General features: G+C 43.1%; 1 protein-coding gene across 1 annotated transcript; it reads left to right on the top strand.

The window, feature by feature from the left end:
• The first annotated feature begins 240 nt into the window (after nt 1-240).
• LOC139472233 (TWiK family of potassium channels protein 7-like) lies at nt 241-22792 on the top strand. The gene is made up of 2 exons (XM_071254613.1): nt 241-602; nt 13829-22792. Exons 1-2 carry the CDS (start codon nt 326-328, stop codon nt 14503-14505), a joined length of 954 nt encoding a protein of 317 aa, XP_071110714.1. The 5' UTR covers nt 241-325; the 3' UTR covers nt 14506-22792.
• Nucleotides 22793-23728: the final 936 nt, after the last annotated feature.

The raw sequence follows: 23728 nt of genomic DNA, 5'->3' as shown, positions 1-23728 counted from the left end.
ACCCATACGAAAACCCCGTAAAAGGGACAAGAAGAAAAAGAAGAAAAAGTGTTGTAATGGCTGCTGCAGCTGCTGTTGCTGTTGCAAAACTGGAGACAAAGTTGCGGGTACGGAATCGGAACCGGAAACGGAACCGGATTCTGGAACCGAAAATAGCACAGGGTGTTGTTCGTGCTGTCCATCAAAGAAATCCAGAAAGACAAGGCAACCGTCTGACAAGAAGTCGTGTGTAGTGTGTTGTAAACGTTTCACGACTTTCGTATTTTCACATATAGGCTTGTGTTCGTTAGTAGTGGCTTATTCAGTGTTGGGTGGATTCATCTTCATGAAGTTGGAGGCTCCGTCGGAAGTAGTGGAGAGAAACAACATGGCGGCTAACCGGAGGCATCAGGTGACTACGCTGTGGAACCTGACTGTAGATCTCAATGTGTTGCATGAGGGCAACTGGACTCAACTGGCCGATGATGTGTTGAAGGCTTTCCAGAAACAGGTGTACACAGCGACCAAGGAGAAGGGATGGGACGGCAAGGATGGGGAAGGGGAACTACAGTGGTCGTTTGCGGGGGCTCTTCTTTACTCGGTGACGGTCATCACAACAATTGGTGAGTCGCAACATTGTGAAAAATACCCAGACAAGGATGACGATACGTATTCATTTAGTGTTTGTGTGTGTGTTTGTGTGTTGCTTAATGTCACACTTAACAACAGTCCAGCTATATGTCTGCGGTCTGTAAAAAATCGAATCTGGACTAGACAATACAGTGATTGACATTATGAGCATCGATCCATGCAATTGGGTATCGATGACATGCATCAACCAAGTCAGCGAGCCTGACCATCCGATACCGTTAGTCGCCTCTTACGACAAGCATAGTCACCTTTTACGGCAAGCATGGGTTGCTGAAGACCTATTCTACCCCGGATCTTCACGGGTCTACTGTTATGGAGAGCGGAATGATCTATATACTGTTATAGAGTGCGGAGTGATCTATATACTGTTATAGAGTGCGGAGTGATCTATATACTTATATGACGTGCGGAATGATCTACATGCTGTTTAAGAGTGTGGAATGATCAATATTCTGTTATGGAGTGCGGAGTGATCTGTATGCTGTAATAGAGTGACGAGTGATCTATTTATTTACTGTAATTTAGTGCCGAGTAATCTATAATACTGTTATAGTGTGTGGAGTCCTTTTAATCAATAGCGTAGATGGTTTTGAGCTTTTTGAGTTGTGTAACTACTAGAATACATTTTTAGATATACGGAGTGTACAGGTATGGACGATGGTGTAGTGCAGAGTTGTGTCTCCGAGTCGCTGCTTGGTATGCTTGCGCCATAACTATGGGAGTGGGTTTCACTATACAGATAGTCTCTGAAAATATATAACTGTGAATGAAACAAGCAGCTATAATATAAGAAGAGACCTTATGGATGTCAACTTCTTTAACTTGGTTCAACACAACGTTTCGGAGTATATACTCCGAAACGTTGTGTTCCTCATAATAAAGAGTGAATGAGTGAGTATGGTTTTACGCCGCTTTTAGCAATATTACAGCAATATCACGGCGGGGGACACCAGAAATGGGCTTCACACATTGTACCCATGTCGGGAATCGAACCCGGGTCTTCGGCGTGACGAGCGAACGCTTCAACCACTAGGCTACCCGACCGCCCCTCATAATAAAGAAGTTGACATCTATAAAGTCTCTTTCTTATGTGTATCACTTGTAAATGTATATGTAAATGCCTTTCTATAATATACGTTTAAAGTGAGCCTCAGTAAGAAGGGAGGTTAAGAAAATCTAGACTTGCTTCATTTAGATACGGACCACTAACCTGATACTGGTTTGCCTCAAAGGAATACTTGAATCATTTGCATTCTCCTTAACGAGAGTTGATACGTTCATCAAGGGGGTTTGATACGTAGTTTAATATTCAGAATCGAAATGGGTCAAAATGTAGAGGGGTCAAGTCGAAAGGGGTCAAAATGTAGAAGGGTCATGTCGTGAGGGTTCAACGTGTAGAGGGGTCAGTATCGAAAGAGGTCAAATGTAGAGGGCTTACTATTGCCAATGTCAGAACGAAGAGGGTTCAGAGTCTAGAGGGACATTGTGTAGAAGGGTCAAATTTTAGAGGGTCCGTAATTTGAGGGGTAACAATATGGAGGTGTCAGTGAGTAGAGAGATCAGTATGTACAGGGTCCGAATTAGAAAGGTAAGAATGCAGAGTTTATGTTAACAACAATGAAACATGGCCATCTGTAGGTGTCGCTAGCCTGCCCCCTGGGATAGCTGTGACCATGTCAAAGGAGGTACTTGAGACTTTCCACACAAGCAGCCACCGGGTTTGAGTTTCCTGATATAGACGACGAAATCCATCCCTGTATACCACCTTCTTGTCCTTCAGCTATGTCCCGACACCAGGGCGCCATATTGGTTTGTGTACAAACGAATCGCCCTGTGAAGGGGGTGTGAAGAAGTAACTGTAAATAACTTATGGACATAATTCCACGTGCTACATTTACAAGCACAGACCTACGCGAATAGTTCAAAGCAAGTTTCACATTTTTGTTCCCACAATTGCAGTGTAAATTATTTCCCGAAGCCGCACCTTACCCCATTTACGAGTCTTCCAAAAATATCCCCTTTATCAGAGAAGAAAACCAACATGGAAATAATGCTTAATCAATATGTTTGCGTCTGAAATATAACATTGTAACTATAGAGGTGTACAATGTGCAATGTTCCTGAACGACGTGATTCTCATTTAATGACAGTATTACATGTGCAGCGCCGCTATACTCCGACAGCCATTGTTCTCAGAACGGAAGTAATGGATAGTGGAATCGTAGCGTTTTCCTATCAACTAGTTACACTGACGAAAAACTTCAAGTGGGCCGTATGGAAACATAGCGTTAACACCATAACTCTTGCAGGGGTGTTCTTATCAATTCTATACGGCTTTAATCATATAGATATTCCATTCCAATGGCATTTTATGAATAGCTGTAAGGCGTTTGTGAAGGAGTAAACGTGTTTTATGGCGTCTGTAAATTGATTCTGGTCTGGTATCGTCAGAAGAAAAAGTTCCCTGGATATGTATGAGACGTTACCGATATAAAGATGTATGTGTCATGATTAGTGTCGGTATTTATTGGCTATTAATCAGTAGCAATTGTCGTTAGTAATGCAAAAACCTCGCCAGAGCTTTGTCGGCAAGTTCCGATGTATTCCAGCAACCTATCAAAGGGACAAAAAAAACACGAGTCAAGTACACATATAATGGTGGTCGTTAGATAGCGCATCAGTACAACGTCTTGCAGAGTAGAGTTGCTATTGATCTCTTACTATAGGGATTGGGAGGCAGTCCCTGGCACTGATTGCGTATGTTTTCATCTTTTTCTGATGACCTGGTTCTTAATGCCGCCATTGAGAGGTACTTATTGCGCCTAACAGACTGGTGCATGTCGTAATCAGGATTAGTTGCCTGGATGGTGGTGTCGTAATCAAGATCATTTCCTTGATCGTACTTGTTGTAATTTCTGGTACATGTCGTGAACAGGACGAGTGGCCAAGATGGTAATGTCGTTATCAAGACCAGTTGCCTTGATGGTACATGCCGTAATTACCGGTACAGTGGGCAGGACTAGGTTCCTTGATGGTACATGTCGTAAATACTGGTAAAATGAGCAGGATCAGTTGCATTGATGGTACATGTCGTAAATACTGGTTCAATGAGCAGCACCAGTTTCCTTGATTGTACATGTCGACATTACTGGTACAATGAGCAGCACCAGTTGCCTTGCTGGTACATAGAGTCAATAGAGTCAATAGAGTGAGTGAGTGAGTGTGGTTTTACACCATTTTTAGCAATATCACGGCGGGGGACACCAGAAATGGGCTTCACACATTGTACCCGTCGGGAATCGAACCGGGTCTTCGATGTGACGAGCGAACGCTTTAACCACTAGGCTACCCGACCGCCCCTATGTCAATAGAAAATGTTATGTTAGTATAAATGAATGACGGATATCGTGTTTTTTCAATGTGAAGTTTACACGATATACGATTTTGCACTGGACGAGCGGCCGGTCACATGGTCGCGAAAATGACGTTCATAAGGATATGAACGCCACAGTTGGACGTTCATACGTTTTTCAAGACGTTCGTGTTCTTGAAATGACATAAACACTGACGGACTTTTTCCTCTTTTCTGGGGAAATCCCTTGGAATTCCCTTGCACGAATGCACACAGAAGCGTTGTTTCTGATCATTTGGACCATTTAATCTTGAACTCAACGTTTTAGTATACATTAAGAAAAGTCAGAGTGTTTCAATGCATGATCGTTAACAAATATCCTCGCTGCGACCCATCCAAGTGAACGAACCGAAGAAATACACATCCAAACTAACGTAGCATCGACTCGATCTGTGTCCAGTCTGACAGATACTGTCTACAGCAATCTATCAATTTACATCAGTATTTATTTAACATATCTTTACAATCAGCTTTCAATGATCGGCCAAATGAGCATTGCTGGCTAACACTTGTAATAGCCACAGTTAAAAAACAACGGAAATTTCTCCCATCACTTTTATCGTGTCGGTCATTTACATGTTTTGATGTAAAGGTATTACGAGGCGTTGTCACTGTGACTGACTGAGGTAGTTCTTAACAGACCTTTCTCATCTAATGATGATATTGTTTGAATTTAATTGTTGCAAACAAACTACAAAAGATGTCTCGGTAGAACAATGTAAGCAAACATACGTCCGTGTCACCTCTCCTTTTGAGGAACTACTTAATTCCACGATACAGATGGCTGTTGTATGGCTGTCAGTGTAAACCGGAAGTCACATGTAGACTAAATAAAACTGTTTTAGAACTATATAATTCGTGGTAAAAAAGCGTGATATACGTTCATACAGTTTGGTCCTCACTCTATGAAGTTTCATACTTCAAGGAACACACACAACTTGAAAACCAATTCTATACGTGTGTCGATCACATGATGCTCTTGTGTCAGTCACGTGTTGTACTTATGTCAGTCACAGGATGTGCGTGTGTCAGTAATATGCAGACCTTAAAGATTATTATTATTGCGATGTTCAATGCGTTCAGTGTATACCTCTGTTCATCCCTCTGTCCATGGACACGTGTAGATCCGGGTTGGAATAGGTCTTCATCAACCCATGCTTGTCGTGAAAGGCGACTAACGGGATCGGGTGGTCAGGCTCGCTGACTTGGTTGATGCATGTCATTGTATCCCAGTTGCGTCGATTATGCTCATGATGTCAGTCACTGGATTGTCTGGTCCAGACTCGATTATTTACAGACCGCCGTCCTATAGCTCGAATATTGCTGAGTGCGACGTTAAGCAACAAACGAACATTCATATGTCAAACAAACTCTGTCCATACGTTTAAGCCCTGGAACTCCCACCCTATTCGATCTGCACAGTCATGCAGTATTCACTGGTAAATTGGTGAAATGGTCAACTGGTCAAGCAGTACGTCCACCGCAGTAAATCACGCGCCGTGTTACACTCTGTCGGGCGAAGATGAGCGACCAATTACGAACGTTTTTTCCGTTTTAAAAAAAAAATCCAGCTTTTATTCATCCTGCAAAATTAGGGTAGCCACGCTATGTGTCACGTGATTGCGGCAACCCTTTGATGTAAATGCTTAAAAAGACATCAAACCATTTTTGCGTTATATAACTACCCACCGTATGATCAACGAATAGCTTGTGCTTAGACCAGTCTAAATCATATGTCATGGGGTGTTATATGTGGAAATGCAAGCGGAAGTGATTAAGGCTTTATAAAAGAAACATGAAGTAATTCCTACTGCAAAAACACCATCAAATAACCGTATGTTTTAGCTGTTGACTGACTGCCGCAGGACGATACCATCAACGCCTAACCCCGATGGTATCATGGTTCTACGCGATCGCGAGGCCGATGCTCAGATAGTGGTTGTCGCTGGGTGTTGTGACTGGCTGTTGCGCCGGCTCCTGTGTTTATGGGACTTGGACATGCACGTCCGTCCTGCCTCATGTCGGGCGCAGCATGGTTTATTTAGAGACACTTGCGTTGATTAATTTACCCTTTTTTCCCGTAATCATTTGTAACCGATATCAAACATTACTCCCCGGAAGTGAACTACGCTTAATGCGGTGTTCGACGGTCAGGCCTGTCCAGTGCTTTTGTTTGTGGCAACAATTAATCTTGCAAATCCTTGAGGCAGGTTTCATCAGTTACTTCCTTCCAGGCCTGGGGGTGGTGGAAATAGTCAATCCTTTCTTGCCAGTGAAGCAGTTGCAACAGTTAACCCTGTCTAACCTCCGATATGGTGACAACAGTCAAACATGTCAAGTCCTCGAGGAGGCGGTAGTTGTCAATCCTGGCCAACTTTTGAGGCAGTGGCAACTGTTAATCATGTCCATTCCTCGAGGAGGCGGTAATTGTCAATCTTGTCCAACGTTTAAGGCATTGGCAATAGCCAATCCTTTCTTGCCATTGTAGCAGTGACAACAGTCAATCACGCCCAGTCATCGAGGAGGCGGTAATTGTCAATCCTGCCCAACCTGGAAGCACTAGCAATAGCCAATCCTGCCCAACCTGGAAGCACTAGCAATAGCCAATCCTGCCAAAACCTGGAAGCACTAGCAATAGCCAATCCTGCCCAACCTGGAAGCACTAGTAATAGCCAATCCTGCCCAACCTGGAAGCACTAGTAATAGCCAATCCTGCCCAACCTGGAAGCACTAGTAATAGCCAATCCTGCCCAACCTGGAAGCACTAGCAATAGCCAATCCTTTTTGACATGAGAAAAGGGCAACAGTCAATCCGTCCCAACCCTTGAGGCATTGACAATAGCTAATCCTAACTTTCCATTGAGGCAGCGGCATCAGTCAATCATGTCCAGTTCTCCTAGCCAATCCATCAAGGAGGCCAAGGTCAATCATCGAGGCGGCGGAAGGCCAAATGGTGCCTGTGTAGTTCTGTTCCGAGTTAAAATGACTGCAAACATCCTGAACATTATTTCTACATTTCCAAGTTGTCGTCATCATAAAACGTCCGTGTTCAGTGTCCCTGTGATCGCCGGCGTTATGACTAGCGCGTTCATCAACAAGAAATATTTCTCCGTTCATCTGTTATATTGTTTGTAGGGTCACGCTATGTCAAATCTGGAATCACATCGGCTTCCTTGTAACCTTAAAGCCAGGATGGTGTTTTAGTAGCAGATTTTATCACAAACGATTTTTGATCTTTGATCTCACAATGTTTGCATTGGTCTACCTCTGAAACATCCGTGACAACTGCCCTGGAGGAAATCTTGCATCAGTAGGATGGTAATAACATCAGCAGGTTATGATGCTATAAAGCTCATTTAGTATGACAATCCTGCCGTCAGTAAATCTCGTTAATATAATGTTCCCGAGAAGCTATCAGATCACCCAGCAATATTGTTGTGCCATGTTACCCAGGGTCGCTGATGAATGTACCATGTATGGTATTAGAGGACGTTTAACTGTGAGTGAGTGAGTGAGCGACTTGATGATAAGTGCACACGAAGAACCATTGACGGAACGTCTCCAGATGCTGAAGTTATCTTTAAAACAATACACCCGTGTTGTTGTAAATTCATACTATCGTGATCCCGTTGAGGAACATGGATAATTATCACTGTCTAGTGTGTTGACGTATGGTCAGTCTGACGTACTCTATTGGCTTTGACCATATTACAAGGATACATTGCAAAAAGACGTCAAACCCAATCCTTTGAACTTGTTCTAATATAAATTTAAACAGGATATCCAAGCAGCTTTTAAATGTCAGTCAGTCGAAAACTGTCTTTGCACTATAACATAAGATTCTTAAATCTAAAAATAAAGATCAATTACCTTGGAAATGGGAATTTCAGGAAACGTTTTCTTTTTTCAAATGTGAAGAAAACCCACCAAATATATCGTTTCCTAGATAAATAGAGTTTGATAATTCTTGAATGATTGTGGACTTCGAGATAAAAAGGGAACCTATAAATATCGATAAACTCTGATTACGTTATGAACACGTGCTCGGGTTGTCGGGAAGCATGGCAATTGGTTTATCAGTTTTACACGTGATCTCCGGTGCCTCCAGCGTTGACGAGTGATCTCGTGCTACACGCGATCTCGATTTGAGGGGTTACGTAATAATCGCCATCTAAACAAATAATCCATAATAAAAAAAATGACTGATAAAAAGACGTCTCCATTTTGTTTACGAAGCTCTCATGATGTCTCGGCAAGGGTACGAGATTGGAGAAATTGACCCTTGTCGTATTTTCATTTCCGTGCAGATAATAGAGGTTACGACACGAGCTCGTCTCCGCTTGTCCGGCCCGGATCGTTTTCGCCAAGTGTTTATGTCAAGAATAAGGTTAGAGTTATCAGATTAATCTTACACACACTACCCAACGCTCGGAACTATATATAGCACCAATTTCCTATGAATGGTCTTCTGGGAAGTTTTGCTCTGTCTAAGCGCTGGAGCTCGGTTGAAATTGAAAGTAAACAGTCGTCCGGAGAATTCGATTTAGAGATGAACGCAAGCACTCGAGACGTTAGTATTGACTTTACACCTTCTGGCTTGAAAAACACGATTAGAGAAGAAATGACAGTCTATTAGGTAAACTGTTTAGAATTGTCAGGCTTTGTATACTGTAAAAAACTGCTGATATCTTTTGACATGTTATTATAAGCTAGTGAGTGAGTGAGTGAGTGAGTGAGTGAGTGAGTAAGACAAACGTCGCTATATTAGTGCAATAATCATCCCACCTGCACTCGAACACCTGCGGGAAATCGGATATTAAGTAGAACAATAGAGAGGGCCGCCAAAACTTTATTGTTTGTTCTTTTAATTAGTATCCCTTCGTGATATCTAAAAATCAACTTACACATTCGATTGTGATATTTTGCTGACAGACAAGTTGATATTGCTTAGCTACTTAATACACAAAAATGTGTAAGGTAATAATTCTCTACTTAGACTTAAAAGAATAAATCCTAATATCTAAAATCCGTTGTTTGTAATATTTTGTAATATTCTGTTCGTGAAAGAATAACATTTGCAGAAAAATGATATTGACTTTTATCAGTCTTTGAAGTCAATAATGATAATCGTTTAAAAAATACTATATGGCATATTTGTTGTGTCCGTATCCAATGCCGCACGATTTGGAAACCAGACGTTATCATCTCGGGGTTGCTCTCAATGACAGACGCGGTCAAATACTAGAATTGTGAATGCTTTTCTCTATTTACATATTTAGTGGTTTTCTTCTAACATACGCTAAATCAACATTGATATCCAACAACGGCTTTGATACGAATGACGTCTAGAATCCACCAACAATTGTAATATTTCAGCGATGAAACCTACCAAAGCAGGGTCAGACACAACTTCAGACAATGTTGCTAAATATAACTGCATGCTGCTCTATGCGGCTGTTTGGGATGTTTGGTGCTGCTCGCTATTGTATACTGATGTTTGGTTCTGCTTGCTGTTGTATACTGATGTTTGGTTCTGCTTACTGTTGTATGCTGATGTTTGGTTCTGCTTGCTGTTGTATGCTGATGTTTGGTTCTGCTTGCTGCTGTATACTGATGTTTGGTTCTGCTTCTGCTGTATACTGATGTTTGGTTCTGCTTGCTGTTGTATACTGATGTTTGGTTCTGCTTGCTGCTGTATACTGATGTTTGGTTCTGCTTGCTGCTGTATACTGATGTTTGGTTCTGCTTGCTGCTGTATACTGATGTCAGGTTCTGCTTGCTGCTGTATACTGATGTTTGGTTCTGCTTGCTGTTGTATACTGATGTTTGGTTCTGCTTGCTGCTGTATACTGACGTTTGGTTCTGCTTGCTGCTGTATACTGATGTTTGGTTCTGCTTCTGCTGTATACTGATGTTTGGTTCTGCTTGCTGTTGTATACTGATGTTTGGTTCTGCTTACTGTTGTATATTGATGTTTGGTTCTGCTTACTGTTGTATGCTGATGTTTGGTTCTGCTTGCTGCTGTATACTGATGTTTGGTTCTGCTTGCTGTTGTATAATGACGTTTGGTTCTGCTTGCTGCTGTATACTGATGTTTGGTTCTGCTTACTGTTGTATGCTGATGTTTGGTTCTGCTTGCTGCTGTATACTGATGTTTGGTGCTGCTTACTGTTGTATACTGATGTTTGGTTCTGCTTGCTGCTGTATACTGATGTTTGGTGCTGCTTGCTGTTGTATACTGATGTTTGGTTCTGCTTCTGCTGTATACTGACGTTTGGTTCTGCTTGCTGTTGTATACTGATGTTTGGTTCTGCTTGCTGCTGTATACTGACGTTTGGTTCTGCTTGCTGCTGTATACTGATGTTTGGTTCTGCTTGCTGCTGTATACTGACGTTTGGTTCTGCTTGCTGCTGTATATTGATGTTTGGTTCTGCTTATTGTTGTATGCTGATGTTTGGTTCTGCTTGCTGTTGTATACTGATGTTTGGTTCTGCTTGCTGCTGTATACTGATGTTTGGTGCTGCTTACTGTTGTATGCTGATGTTTGGTTCTGCTTGCTGTTGTATACTGATGTTTGGTGCTGCTTACTGTTGTATACTGCTGTTTTGTTCTGCTTACTGTTGTATACTGATGTTTGGTGCTGCTTGCTGCTGTATACTGCTGTTTTGTTCTGCTTACTGTTGTATACTGATGTTTGGTTCTGCTTGCTGCTGTATACTGATGTTTGGTTCTGCTTACTGTTGTATACTGATGTTTGGTTCTGCTTACTGTTGTATGCTGATGTTTGGTTCTGCTTACTGTTGTATGCTGATGTTTGGTGCTGCTTGCTGTTGTATACTGATGTTTGGTGCTGCTCGCTATTGTATACTGATGTTTTGTTCTGCTTACTGTTGTATGCTGATGTTTGGTTCTGCTTACTGTTGTATGCTGATGTTTGGTTCTGCTTACTGTTGTATGCTGATGTTTGGTTCTGCTTACTGTTGTATACTGACGTTTTATTCTGCTTACTGTTGTATACGGATGTTTGGTGCTGCTTGCTGTTGTATGCTGATGTTTGGTTCTGCTTACTGTTGTATGCTGATGTTTGGTTCTGCTTGCTGCTGTATACTGATGTTTGGTTCTGCTTACTGTTGTATACTGATGTTTTGTTCTGCTTGCTGTTGTATACTGACGTTTTGTTCTGCTTACTGTTGTATATTGATGTTTGGTTCTGCTTACTGTTGTATACTGACGTTTTGTTCTGCTTACTGTTGTATACTGATGTTTGGTTCTGCTTGCTGTTGTATACTGATGTTTGGTTCTGCTTACTGTTGTATACTGATGTTTGGTGCTGCTTGCTGCTGTATACTGCTATTTGGTTCTGCTTGCTGCTGTATACTGCTATTTGGCTCTTCTTGCTGCTGTATACTGCTGTTTGGTTCTGCTTGCTGCTGTATACTGCTGTTTGGTTCTGCTTGCTGCTGTATACTGATGTTTGGTTCTGCTTGCTGCTGTATACTGATGTTTGGTTCTGCTTGCTGCTGTATACTGATGTTTGGTTCTGCTTGCTGCTGTATGCTGATGTCAGGTTCTGCTTGCTGCTGTATACTGATGTTTGGTTCTGCTTGCTGCTGTATGCTGATGTCAGGTTCTGCTTGCTGCTGTATACTGATGTTTGGTTCTGCTTGCTGCTGTATACTGATGTTTGGTTCTGCTTGCTGCTGTATACTGATGTTTGGTTCTGCTTGCTGCTGTATACTGATGTTTGGTTCTGCTTGCTGCTGTATACTGATGTTTGGTTCTGCTTGCTGCTGTATACTGATGTTTGGTTCTGCTTGCTGCTGTATACTGATGTTTGGTTCTGCTTGCTGCTGTATACTGATGTTTGGTTCTGCTTGCTGCTGTATACTGATGTTTGGTTCTGCTTGCTGCTGTATACTGATGTTTGGTTCTGCTTGCTGCTGTATACTGATGTTTGGTTCTGCTTTGCTGCTGTATACTGATGTTTGGTTCTGCTTGCTGCTGTATACTGATGTTTGGTTCTGCTTGCTGCTGTATACTGATGTTTGGTTCTGCTTGCTGCTGTATACTGATGTTTGGTATGCTGTACGTTGGTGTCTGTTGCACGTGGGCCAGATACACGTAGGTAGAGACAGCCAGGGATATTATGTATAACACAAACAAAATCCTTTACTTATCCAATAGTGGTGATACTTAATGTTTTAGTTTGTATATTTGAATAACGAAAATTGGATAAAGATCAGGGGAGTTCGTTCATCCCGAAGTTGTCGACGTATATCAATGTCTGGGTGGTATGTAAATATGTCAGTGAGTATAGGCGGTCAATTGCTGCACGAAGTGGACAAACATGTGTATGACAGAAACTGCCGGAAACTTCGCCGAATAAAAGAAGGCTGTCCAGAGTACAGTTGCATACCCCTCAATATATTAACCATCATCAATTTGACGTCATTCAGTTGGCATCACATTCGAATGATCTGGGCAATGAAGGGGACGTAACTGCGTAAGCTGATTGATTACCATTGATTTCCGCGAGACACGTGTGACCCCTGGGCAGTGTGATGGATGTATAACAGGACTGATACGTCTTTAATGATACGTCAACTCCATTCAACCGTGCTCATCTGGGCACCGGACTCAATTTGTGGTCTAATCATAACTGATAACCAAAGTAAATACTCTACTCATCTCATATTCGTGAGCAGACTCCAACGTGACCCCATCACGTGACATTTAGCATCAACTTGTTGAGTATATTAATCGCAGTTTTATGTCGGGCAATGCGTCGTTTATTTCATGCATCGAGTCTTTAAATGTCCAGCAGTTTTCACTATAGAGGAGCAAATGCTAGCCAGGGCAGGACAGGGCGGCTCGGATCAAGGCAGGGTGGGTCGGGGCAGGTCAAAGTGATGTGAGTCAAGTCTGGGCGGCTCGGGTGGGGAAAGGGTGGGGCAATGCAGGGCAGGTCAGGGCAGATCACGGCAGGTCAGGGTGGCTCGGGTCGGGGCATGGTTTGAGGCGACGCAAGTCAGGTCAGGGCGGCTCGGTTTGGGGCATTGTAGGGCGATGCAAGTCAGGTCAGGGCGGCTCGGTTTGGGGCATTGTAGGGCGATGCAAGTCAGGTCAGGGCGGCTCGGTTTGGGGCGTTGTAGGGCGATGCAAGTCAGGTCAGGGCGGCTCGGGTCGGGGCATGATGGGGCGATGTGGGGCAGATCAGGGAATGTCAGGGCGGCTCGAATCGGCGCATGGTGGGGCGATGTGGGGCAGGTCAGGGCGGCTGAAGTCGGGGCATGGTTTGGCGATACAGGGCAGGTCAGGGCGGGTCAGGGCAGCTCGGGTCGGTGAAGGGTGTGGCGATGCAGGGCAGGACAGGGCACATCAGGTCGGGTCGCATCGGAGCAGAATGGGGCGGTGCAGTACATTCGCGTGATTCCTCAATGGAGCGTGGGATGCTAAAGCATGTTGTCAGCACTTCTTCAGTATCAACCATTACACTCTACTCATTTGTGTATTAACAAATTACACTATAATCATTATGACAAGGGATATAATGTATATTAATATATGTGTGGGACCTCTGACACGTGTGTGTTGTGTGTGTGTGTGTGTGTGTGTGTGTGTGTGTGTGTGTGTGTGTGTGTGTGTGTGTGTGTGTGTTTGTGTGTGTGTGTGTGTGTGTGTGTGTGTGTGTGTGTGTGTGTGTGTGTGTGTGTGTGTGTGTGTGTCTTTCAAGACGCCGCAATTCTGTTTTTGCTCATTTTAAACCATGTTCGTCTATATTTATAGGTTACGGACACATTGCCCCCAAGACAATGTACGGCCAGCTGGTGACCATGCTGTACGCCCTGATCGGAATCCCACTCACATTGCTGTGTCTCGCCAACCTCGGCAGTTTCATGGGAGACTGCTTCCGGTGTTTGTACAAACAAATCTGCATCGGTCTCATGTGGCTGTGCTGCCCACCACAAGCACGTGCAGCACGATCCAAATCATATTCCGCAAGGATACGATACCGGAAGTCAGGTGACTCGGAGGAAGAGAACCCTCTCCGAGGGAAGACTGTGGTAGAAGGGGAGGGGACGGATGTGGCTGTGATGGTTGAGAAAGATCAGAAGTCTCAAAAGGAAGACCCAGTGAGAGTGCCAATGTTTGTCAGTCTTATGATAATAGTTATATATATTTTTGGTGGTGCTTTGATATTCTCCAATTGGGAGGGGTGGGACTACCTGATTGGGTCTTACTTCTGTTTCATCACACTCAGCACGATTGGTTTCGGGGACTATGTCCCCGGGGCCGCAGGAGCGGCGGATGACTGGGACAGCCAAGAGAAGCTGATCATCTGTGCGTTCTACCTTGTGGTCGGACTATCCCTTATCGCCATGTGCTTTAACCTGATGCAGGAGGAGGTGCGGGCCAAGTTTGCTTGGTTGGGGGTGAAGCTGGGTATCCTGGACAAGGAATAGAGGATGGAGATTCTAGATCCTGCACCTGTTGCCTCGTGGATGCTCGTTGTCTAGGGGATGGTTAGACGGGGTGATAGTTGACTAGGGGATGGTTACACGGGGTGATGGTTGACTAGAGGATGGTTACACGGGGTGATGGTTGACTAGGGGATGTTTAGACGGGATGATGGTTGACTAGAGGATGGTTACACGGGGTGATGGTTGACTAGGGGATGTTTAGACGGGATGATGGTTGACTAGGGGATGGTTACACAGGGTGATGGTTGACTAGAGGATTGTTACACGTGGTGATGGTTGACTGGGGGATGGTTAGATGGGGTGATGGTTGACTAGGGGATGGTTACACGGGGTGATGGTTGAATAGGGGATGGTTACACAGGGTGATGGTTGACTAGGGGATGTTTAGACGGGATGATGGTTGACTAGGGGATGGTTACACGGGGTGATGGTTGAATAGGGGATGGTTACACAGGGTGATGGTTGACTAGGGGATGTTTAGACGGGGTGATGGTTGACTGGGGGATGGTTAGATGGGGTGATGGTTGACTAGGGGATGGTTACACGGGGTGATGGTTGAATAGGGGATGGTTACACAGGGTGATGGTTGACTAGGGGATGTTTAGACGGGATGATGGTTGACTAGGGGATGGTTACACGGGGTGATGGTTGAATAGGGGATGGTTACACAGGGTGATGGTTGACTAGGGGATGGTTTCACGAGGTGATGGTTGACTAAGGGATGTTACACGGGGTGATGGTTGACTAGTTTTAGACGGGGTGATGGTTGACTAGGGAATGGTTAGACGGGGTGATGGTTGACTTGGGGCTGGTTGTTTACCTACTTTGGAAATATGAACCTTTTGCCCAGTTAGAAGATTGCCTGAGATAGTTGCAACCTCGGACGATGTATACCAGGGAAAAATGGTTACCAAGGACGACGCTTACCTTGGATGACAGTTGCCCGGGTGATTGTTACCTGGCATTATCCTTGTATCATGGGGTTGATTGCGATCTGAGGCGATGGCAGACCCTGTTTTGATTGGTTGAGTTTCTTGATGTTTACTCATAGTGGAGGAAAGTGATTCTTGAACCCATATGAGAGGCGGATGGACATGTGAATACCACATGCGTTGTACTGGATGGCGAAGACAGCGACCGTACAGAACTAGAAAAGGACAACTGAAGTGATAGTTTGAGTATCACAGTGAACCGGTGTGCACAAGGAGCGAGGCAATAGGAAATTCTGAAGGATTCCAGATTAATAGATGACGTGTTAGGATTTATGTGGAAAGAACGTTGTCAAACTGGTCGCATTTGCTGTTTGAACAGGTGTGTCGTAGAGTTATAATGACTAGTTGTACAGATGTAGATATTTGATATATCTGATAATCCATGATGTTACGACAAACTTTGGCACATATTTCGTCTACACGAGACACAGATTATCTGCCCAGAAGGTCACGTGGTGCTAACTTCCTTACGTTGGAGTGCTTACTATTTTACAATCAAATCACACTATCACGCATCCGGACAAAACATAAACAGGATATATATTCGTGAGTACATCTGTAAACATGATATATCACCTGTATCCAACCTCCTTGTCTGGTATGATATCACCATGTTCACGACCTCCTGGTCTTACATAAGACATATGCCCGACCTCCTGTTCTTAAACGATATCGCTCTGTTCCCGACCTCTGGTGTCACAGGATATCACCATGTTCCTGATCTTGCACGATATCACCAGTTCCCGACCTCCTGATCTTACATAGTATCCCCAGTAGCCGACCTCCTGATCATACATGGTATTACCCTGTTCCCAACCTCCAGATCGTACATGGTATTACCCTGTTCCCAACCTCCTGATCTTACATGGTATTACCCTGTTCCCAACCTCCTGATCTTACATGGTATTACCCTGTTCCCAACCTCCTGATCTTACATGGTATTACCCTGTTCCCAACCTCCTGATCTTACATGGTATTACCCTGTTCCCAACCTCCTGATCTTACACTTTTATCATCCTGTTCCCGACCTCCTGATCTTGCATAATATCACCTGTTCCCGAACCCCTGATCTTGCATAATATCACCTGTTCCCGACCTCCTGATATTGCATGATATCACCTGTTCCCGACCTCCTGATCTTGCATAATATCACCTGTTCCCGAACCCCTGATCTTGCATGATATCACCTGTTCCCGACCTCCTGATATTGCATGATATCACCTGTTCCTGACCTCCTGATCTAGCATGATATCACCTGTTCCCGACCTCCTGATCTAGCATGGTATCACCTGTTCCCGATCTCCTGATCTTGCATGATATCACCTGTTCCCGACCTCCTGATCTTGCATGATATCACCTGTTCCCGACCTCCTGATCTTCCATGATATCACCTGTTCCCGACCTCCTGATCTTGCATGATATCATCTGTTCCCGACCTCCTGATCTTGCATGATATCACCTGTTCCCGACCTCCTGATCTAACATGGTATAATCCTGACTATCTTTCTATTATTAGCACTGTACCGGCTAAGAGAAGACATCAATAGTTTATTTTCATTTATGGTGGGCACGGTTGAGCCCTATGGACGTGCCAGGAAACTTAAATTCGTGGGTTCGTGTTTCTAGGGTTGTCAGCACATACTCGTGGTAAACGTGAAAGACCTGCATCACTTAGGGCACACACCGTAAGCTGACAACCGTCATATAAGAGAAATACTAATTAATGCAGCATGACATTTTTAAATCAAACTCATTCACACACTCACGCAATGGGCAATTGAACAATAGGTCATAGTTGGCTGCCTATACTGTATAGATAATGTTGCGTAGAGTTACAACTGAAGGATGAAGTGCATTTGGGGGTCAAGTAAATACTCGTCAATGTTCATTCCAGGCGTAATGATGTCAACTCAAGCATAATACCATTATGATTTTGAATAAATCATCGCCACGACCTCCATTAACAGGGTGATATTCATCAGTTTACATGGCACCAAATCATACAGTTACCCCCATGTACGCCACATCAAACAAATGTCCGCTCTATCTCCGCATTATATCATATCAAATTATTATTCGAATTCCGTTTTTAATATGATGGGAAATCAGTATACAAGTGGATCTTTCAAACAGGAAAAGTTATACTCTGGATTGCATAATATCAAAATCAGTCCCGACCTCATGCCATTTCCTTGAATTAATTTTTGTCATTAATTATACATGATAATGCATGAATGATCCCCCTTTACCCCGTGCATTGAGTATGTTTGTTTGTTGTTTAACGCCGCACTGAGCAATATTCCAGCGATATGACGGCGGTCTGTAAGTAACCGAGTGATTGACAACATGAGCATCGATCTACGCAGTTGAAGATATAGTGACATGCATCAATCGAGCCTGACCACGCATTCCTGCTTGCCGCCTTTCATGACGGGCATGGGTTGCTGAAGATGAATTCTAACACGGATCTTTACTGGTACCCTGCACAATGAACAACTCTCGTCGTTATTCCAGTCAAGGCGATCTTTGACTTGAAAGGTACCGGAGGTCACCACTGCCGACGTCAGTCCACGGTATGGAATCAAACAATGGTCACAAATAAAAGTATCGGAAACCAGCTATTTGGTACATCTATATCGTAATATCCGTTTGCCGTTCATGACATCAGTCTCTAGCAAGACCTTGTCTCTCATGACATCAGTCTCCAGCCAGACCTTGTCTCTCATGACGCCAGCCTCTAGCCCGATCTTGTCTCTCATGACATCAGTCTCTAGCTCGACATTTGTCTCTCATGGCATCATTCTCTATCTCGACCTTTTCTCTCATGAAAGCATTCTTCAGCCTGACCTTGTCTCTCATGACATCAGTCTCTAGCCCGACATTTGTCTCTCATGGCATCATCCTCTATCTCGACCTTGTCTCTCATGAAATCATTCTTCAGCCTGACCTTGTCTCTCATGACATCAATCTTCAGCCTGACCTTGTCTCTCATGACATCAGTATCTAGCCCGACCTTGTCTCTCATGACATCAGTCTCATGCCCGACCTTGTCTCTTATGACATCAATCTTCAGCCCGACATTTGTCTCTCATGGCATCATTCTCTATCTCGATCTTGTCTCTCATGACATCAGTCCCTATCTCGACCTTGTCTCTCATGACATCAGTCTCTAGCCGCCCGACCTTGTCTCTCATGATATCAATCTCTAGCCAGACCTTGTCCCTCATGACATGAATCTCTAGCCCGACCTTGTCTCTCATGACATCAGTCTCTTGCCCGACCTTGTCTCTCATGACATCAGTCTCTTGCCCGACCTTGTCTCTTATGATATCAATCTTCAGCCCGACATTTGTCTCTCATGACATCAGTCTCTAGCCGCCCGACCTTGTCTCTCATGACATCAATCTTCAGCCCGACATTTGTCTCTCATGACATCAGTCTCTAGCCGCCCGACCTTGTCTCTCATGATATCAATCTCATGCCCGACCTATGTGTCTCATAACATCAATCTCTAGCCAGACCTTGTAACTCAAGTATCCCTTTCTTATCTAAAACAGTTCCTACGTGCAGATGATGAAACTATTTTTATACTAGACCATCCCTTACCCCCACACCAACGCGTACCCTGTGACCCCCAAACCTCCCCCCTCCCTCCCGAGTAAATTGTACATAATCAGGAAACAGTACCCTGTTAACGGTTACTGCAGCAACAACAGTGCCATGACGTCATCAACAAAGAATTCTCACGAGATTATATTATTTCATATTACACCAAAAACAGTCGTTATTCACGTTAAAATATGAAACACTGTAAATACTCACGTTTTTGTCCATGTGCGGAGAACTGTGGTACTATCATTCAGTGACTGAAAATGGTTATATAATGTGACAGATCACAGTACGATGGGGTATATTTTACAACCATTTCTAATATTCCATCAAAGTGCGGCTGAATAGATTAAGCCATAACTTATTTTTCAAAGTATGCAATGTTATTATATAGAATATATCGTCCATCTAAAAGGATCATGTTTTATTTTTACTATTCAACATGTGTGTTGTTTCTATCGTGCTTTACTGTTAGATATATATCACATCTGCTGGCTTTTACTCACACCAGCCTTGCCTCTTATCACTTATCTCGTGACGTCATCCACGCTCGCATCCTGTGCATCTCCCGCCGTCATCTGTCACGCTGACGTCGCTGTTGTTATTTGTTTAACTTACTTTTAGATGAAATGAGGTATTAAAAGCAATAAAAGTAATACTCTGTCACTTTTCGCTTTCGACGAATGAGAAATGGGTGTAGCTGGAAAAGACAAACACGGGAGAATGTTCAGGACAATATTTTCTCACCCAAAACCGAGAGATTTTGTTCTGAAAATTATGTAGCGTCGGCCGATATGTGAAAAAGTTAACCAGCCACACTCACCCCGAAATCACCCTTAAAGCTCCCCCACCCTACCCTCCCCTACCCCTCATGTCGGACCACAAGACCATACACAATATTCCACACCTCGGGAATGCGGCCTCAGAGTAGGAGCTAATTAGTAAAACATAGGATTAAACACAATGGTTAAACAGAACCGACCTCATAAATAAAGTTTGATTGATATCTGAACAATGAATGTTATTTAGGTTGCTGATTATTGAAGTGATGGTTACTATTGATATGCACGATTCGTGATTTTTAATGGTCAAGTACCAAATACAAAACTACGTGAAACAGAAATTTCAACCCTATTTACTCTTACAATAACACACATGGAGCGCTTGCTTGTACATCTGCAGTGTGTGGTCTTGTTGCGAGTTGCGACAAAAGCAATAGAACGTCTGAAAATTCAGCCTCGTTAAACCAGACTGTGCTGTGTCCACGGCAATTGGGTCCTCACTAGGGCGAGGTTCCGATAGCCTCCTGTCTTGGTGCAGACATCTTATTATATCAGCTGCGTTCTGTCTTACAGTTCCGTAATTATTTAACTAATGTTGGTCCTTCCTTCCCTCGACGGAGTCAGAGCATGCTTATGGTGTTGTACGTGTATGGGTGTGTACGGCGCCATGCTGTTTGAATGTAGCATCACTGTCATACGGTTGTCTCCCTTGCTTGCTGATATTGAAGGTCAAGGTTACTCATCACACAGGCTTAACGTAGCATCAATCTTTCACATTGTGTGTCTGAGTTTCCAATGTATGCCTGGCTGGTTTTGAAGGTCAAGGTTATTGATTATAACTTAGGCTTGTGAGAACAGTGACGTTAGTCTTTATGTAGGATTTTGACCAAATTTGACATTAAAATTTCTTTGGTGGGATCACTATTTCTGAACATTTTGACTGACTTGGGTCAAAGGTCAAGGTCACCAAGGATCACATTAGTCCAGTATCAATGAGTACAATATGCTATTTTCAACATCGCAACATTCGTTAAAGTGAATGTCAAGGTCAATCAGTCAAAACGTTTGATATATGGTAAGAAGCGTCAAGTTGTATCTCCGCCATGATTTGCAATCGAAAGTAGTACTGTATTGATACGCGCATCGTCAAAAGTTTATTATTCCCTATGTTCGCATAACAATAATAATTTGATTATGTAAGCCTAGTTGGTCAAAACGATTATGTTTCTAACTTCTGTTAATGGCCACCAAAATACTGAAAATCGAACAAAAACGTGGGTAGTATTTGACTGTGTGAATAGCATTGTCTATCAATGCAATCAGATATCACCTGATTGGCTGAATCCGCTCTAGAATTTCAATGTGAATAGATAATAACAGGGCCTAGGGTCAACTGTCACTTGATTACCCGATTGTTATGATCACAGTTCAAGACATTTGAAATAAAGTGCCGGACAAAAGAAAAGTATACACCCAAGTTTGATGATGGCTAAATTGAAAAAAAACAGGAAATAGATATTCGATATTTGATACGGGTATCATAGTGGTGTTTTGAACCTGATGTTTTCAGTGTTGCAGCGACTGTTTTCTGCATAACGTTTTGATAACATTCGTGATGTTTTGGTGAAATCCAAATTTCAAATGTATTCTTTCTTTTGCACGGCAGCTGATGTTTAGAGAGTAATGTTAGTCTCGGTCCATTTATAAATACGTTGTGGCGTTGTGTGGCAAATTAGGAAAAATCCGCGATGCGGTTGCTTCCTTTATATATAATGCAAACGCAGTTTCAGATTTCCTTATGGAACGACCAACGCATTAGCCATCTTAACAACGCTCTCACAAACCATCAGCTGGCTTTCGTGGGTTTAACGTATACCTTTCGGGAGCTCTCGTTTGATGAAGCTAAACATTCAGAGAGCTCTCCTGTGTTTAGGGTAATTCTTTCTAGAGTTCTTCTGTGTGGAACATTCAGACTCTCCCCTGCCCTTTGGGGACATGTATGGAGGAATGGCCGTTAGGGGTTCATTGTAAAGACGAGGAGGGTTTAATACCGACCACGATAAGAGGTAATTGTGTTGATTCTAGTCTCGAGTCTATTGTACATGTAGATGGTATTGATCTTTCTAATTAAACCTGACGTTTTCTTCGACAAGCTTCCTCGGCCCTGGTATCTATCAGGCTGACGATATGACGTTTCTAGCACTTAAAATACCACTATGTTTCCAACTTTTTGAATAGCAATTATAGGAAAATGGAGGCATATATTGAGTCTAATTTCCGATCTTCTAGGGCCACGATCAATGGACATTATAGTGGAACCGATCACAAACCGAGTGATCAGAAGCAATATGGGACTAACTAGAGAACGTTGGTGTAGAAGGTGATGTGGAAATTACTGTTTCATTGCCACTGTCACTGCTAAGCGATGCTTGTCGGTATTTCGGGAAGATCGAAATTTGGGATTATGTTTCTTGCGGAAGCCTGTACTCTAAAACAGGAATGTCTGACACCAGAAACAACTTAAATCTCCAGCTGTAGGAACGGAATCGGATTCTTTAGAAAAAGGTAAAATACGCCCTAATCATTTGAAGGAAAAAAAACCAGGATCGAAACCACAAAAGAAAATTAAGCGAAATTGGATAATGCAAAGCTATTTTAAAAATGTTGAACTTGTTTAGGAAGAAACGAACTTGGAAACCAACTATTTCGCCTTTCAGTCGTTTACTACGAGTGCACATGTTAAATATAGAATGATACATGTCGATAATTCAGACATTATCGAGTCAGAACCCAAGACTAACAAATTAAGGAAATTGACTCAAGTTGGGAAACTTTATGGTGCAATCAATAGTGATGGGGAGACGAGAGCATCTGTTGTGTAATTCAAGCAGACAGAGTCTGCACTTTATTGCCATTGATCAATGAATTTGACATAAAATAATGTTTTCTTTGTTCGAGTAACGTTCAGACAATTTCGGATCTTCTCCGACACATAATGATGAAGTGGTGTTGTTTCTGTGTGTCGACGTGACCGTGACTGTTGAAACAGTTGTGATACAGACCAGAGCTACATGTCACAGAATGAGGGAGACACGCCTGGCCCAGTCGTCTAAGGCGCCGCAATTCGCTGTGCAGAGTTGCGTCCCTTTGGTACGCCAGAAACCTATACTTTTTAGTTCGAACCCTATGTTTCTAGTTTTATCCAAGTCATACCCGTGCTCGTGGGTTTCACCGAAGTGGTAAACGTCTTAGACCTGCATCACTTCGGGCTTTACTCCCACATTAAGCTGACACGCCGTGATATAACTGGAATACCGTTAAAAGCGTCGTAAAACCCAACTCACTCACTCACCAGCTTTACGTGATCTTTTCAAAGAAATAAATGAAAAAATCACCAAAGTGTATTATTTACGTACGCTTCTTTCAATATGAGACAAACGCAGAAAACTTTCTGTCAAAATTAAACTGTTTGATTAAAAAGTCAGGCATGTTACAGTGATATTTGAATAACTTAAGTCGGGAGGGCTTACGAATTCATTTTTGCGTGCTTGCAGGCGCGAATGCGTATTTACGTGCGTGCATGATGTTTGAATGAATGTAAGCGTGACTTTGTATATTTGATGAGAATTACCACAGCTTTCACGATATAAAACAAGCTTATGCACCTTTTACAATTATATGCTTTTATATCTAAATTATCGTTGTTACTGTTCACATCAGTGATTGTTATATAATGATAAATGAATGCAATGCACTGTACAAAGAACCCTCGCAACGTTGACAGTGAGATGTTGTGTTGTATACGGAGCCAGTGTGTGAGCT

This window comes from Haliotis cracherodii, unplaced genomic scaffold, assembly GCF_022045235.1.
Source record: "Haliotis cracherodii isolate W230 unplaced genomic scaffold, xgHalCrac1.p SCAF_24, whole genome shotgun sequence".
In the NCBI taxonomy this organism is placed as follows: domain Eukaryota; kingdom Metazoa; phylum Mollusca; class Gastropoda; order Lepetellida; family Haliotidae; genus Haliotis; species Haliotis cracherodii.
The sequence above is the reverse complement of the archived record's forward strand: the minus strand, read 5'-3'. Positions and strand labels throughout refer to the sequence as shown.

Bases quoted from the DNA above. Each gene is read 5' to 3' on its own strand.
- LOC139472233 (XM_071254613.1), top strand. From the start codon at position 326: ATGAAGTTGGAGGCTCCGTCGGAAGTAGTGGAGAGAAACAACATGGCG. The intron at 603-13,828 runs GTGAGTCGCAAC...CTATATTTATAG, and splicing joins GACGGTCATCACAACAATTG to GTTACGGACACATTGCCCCC.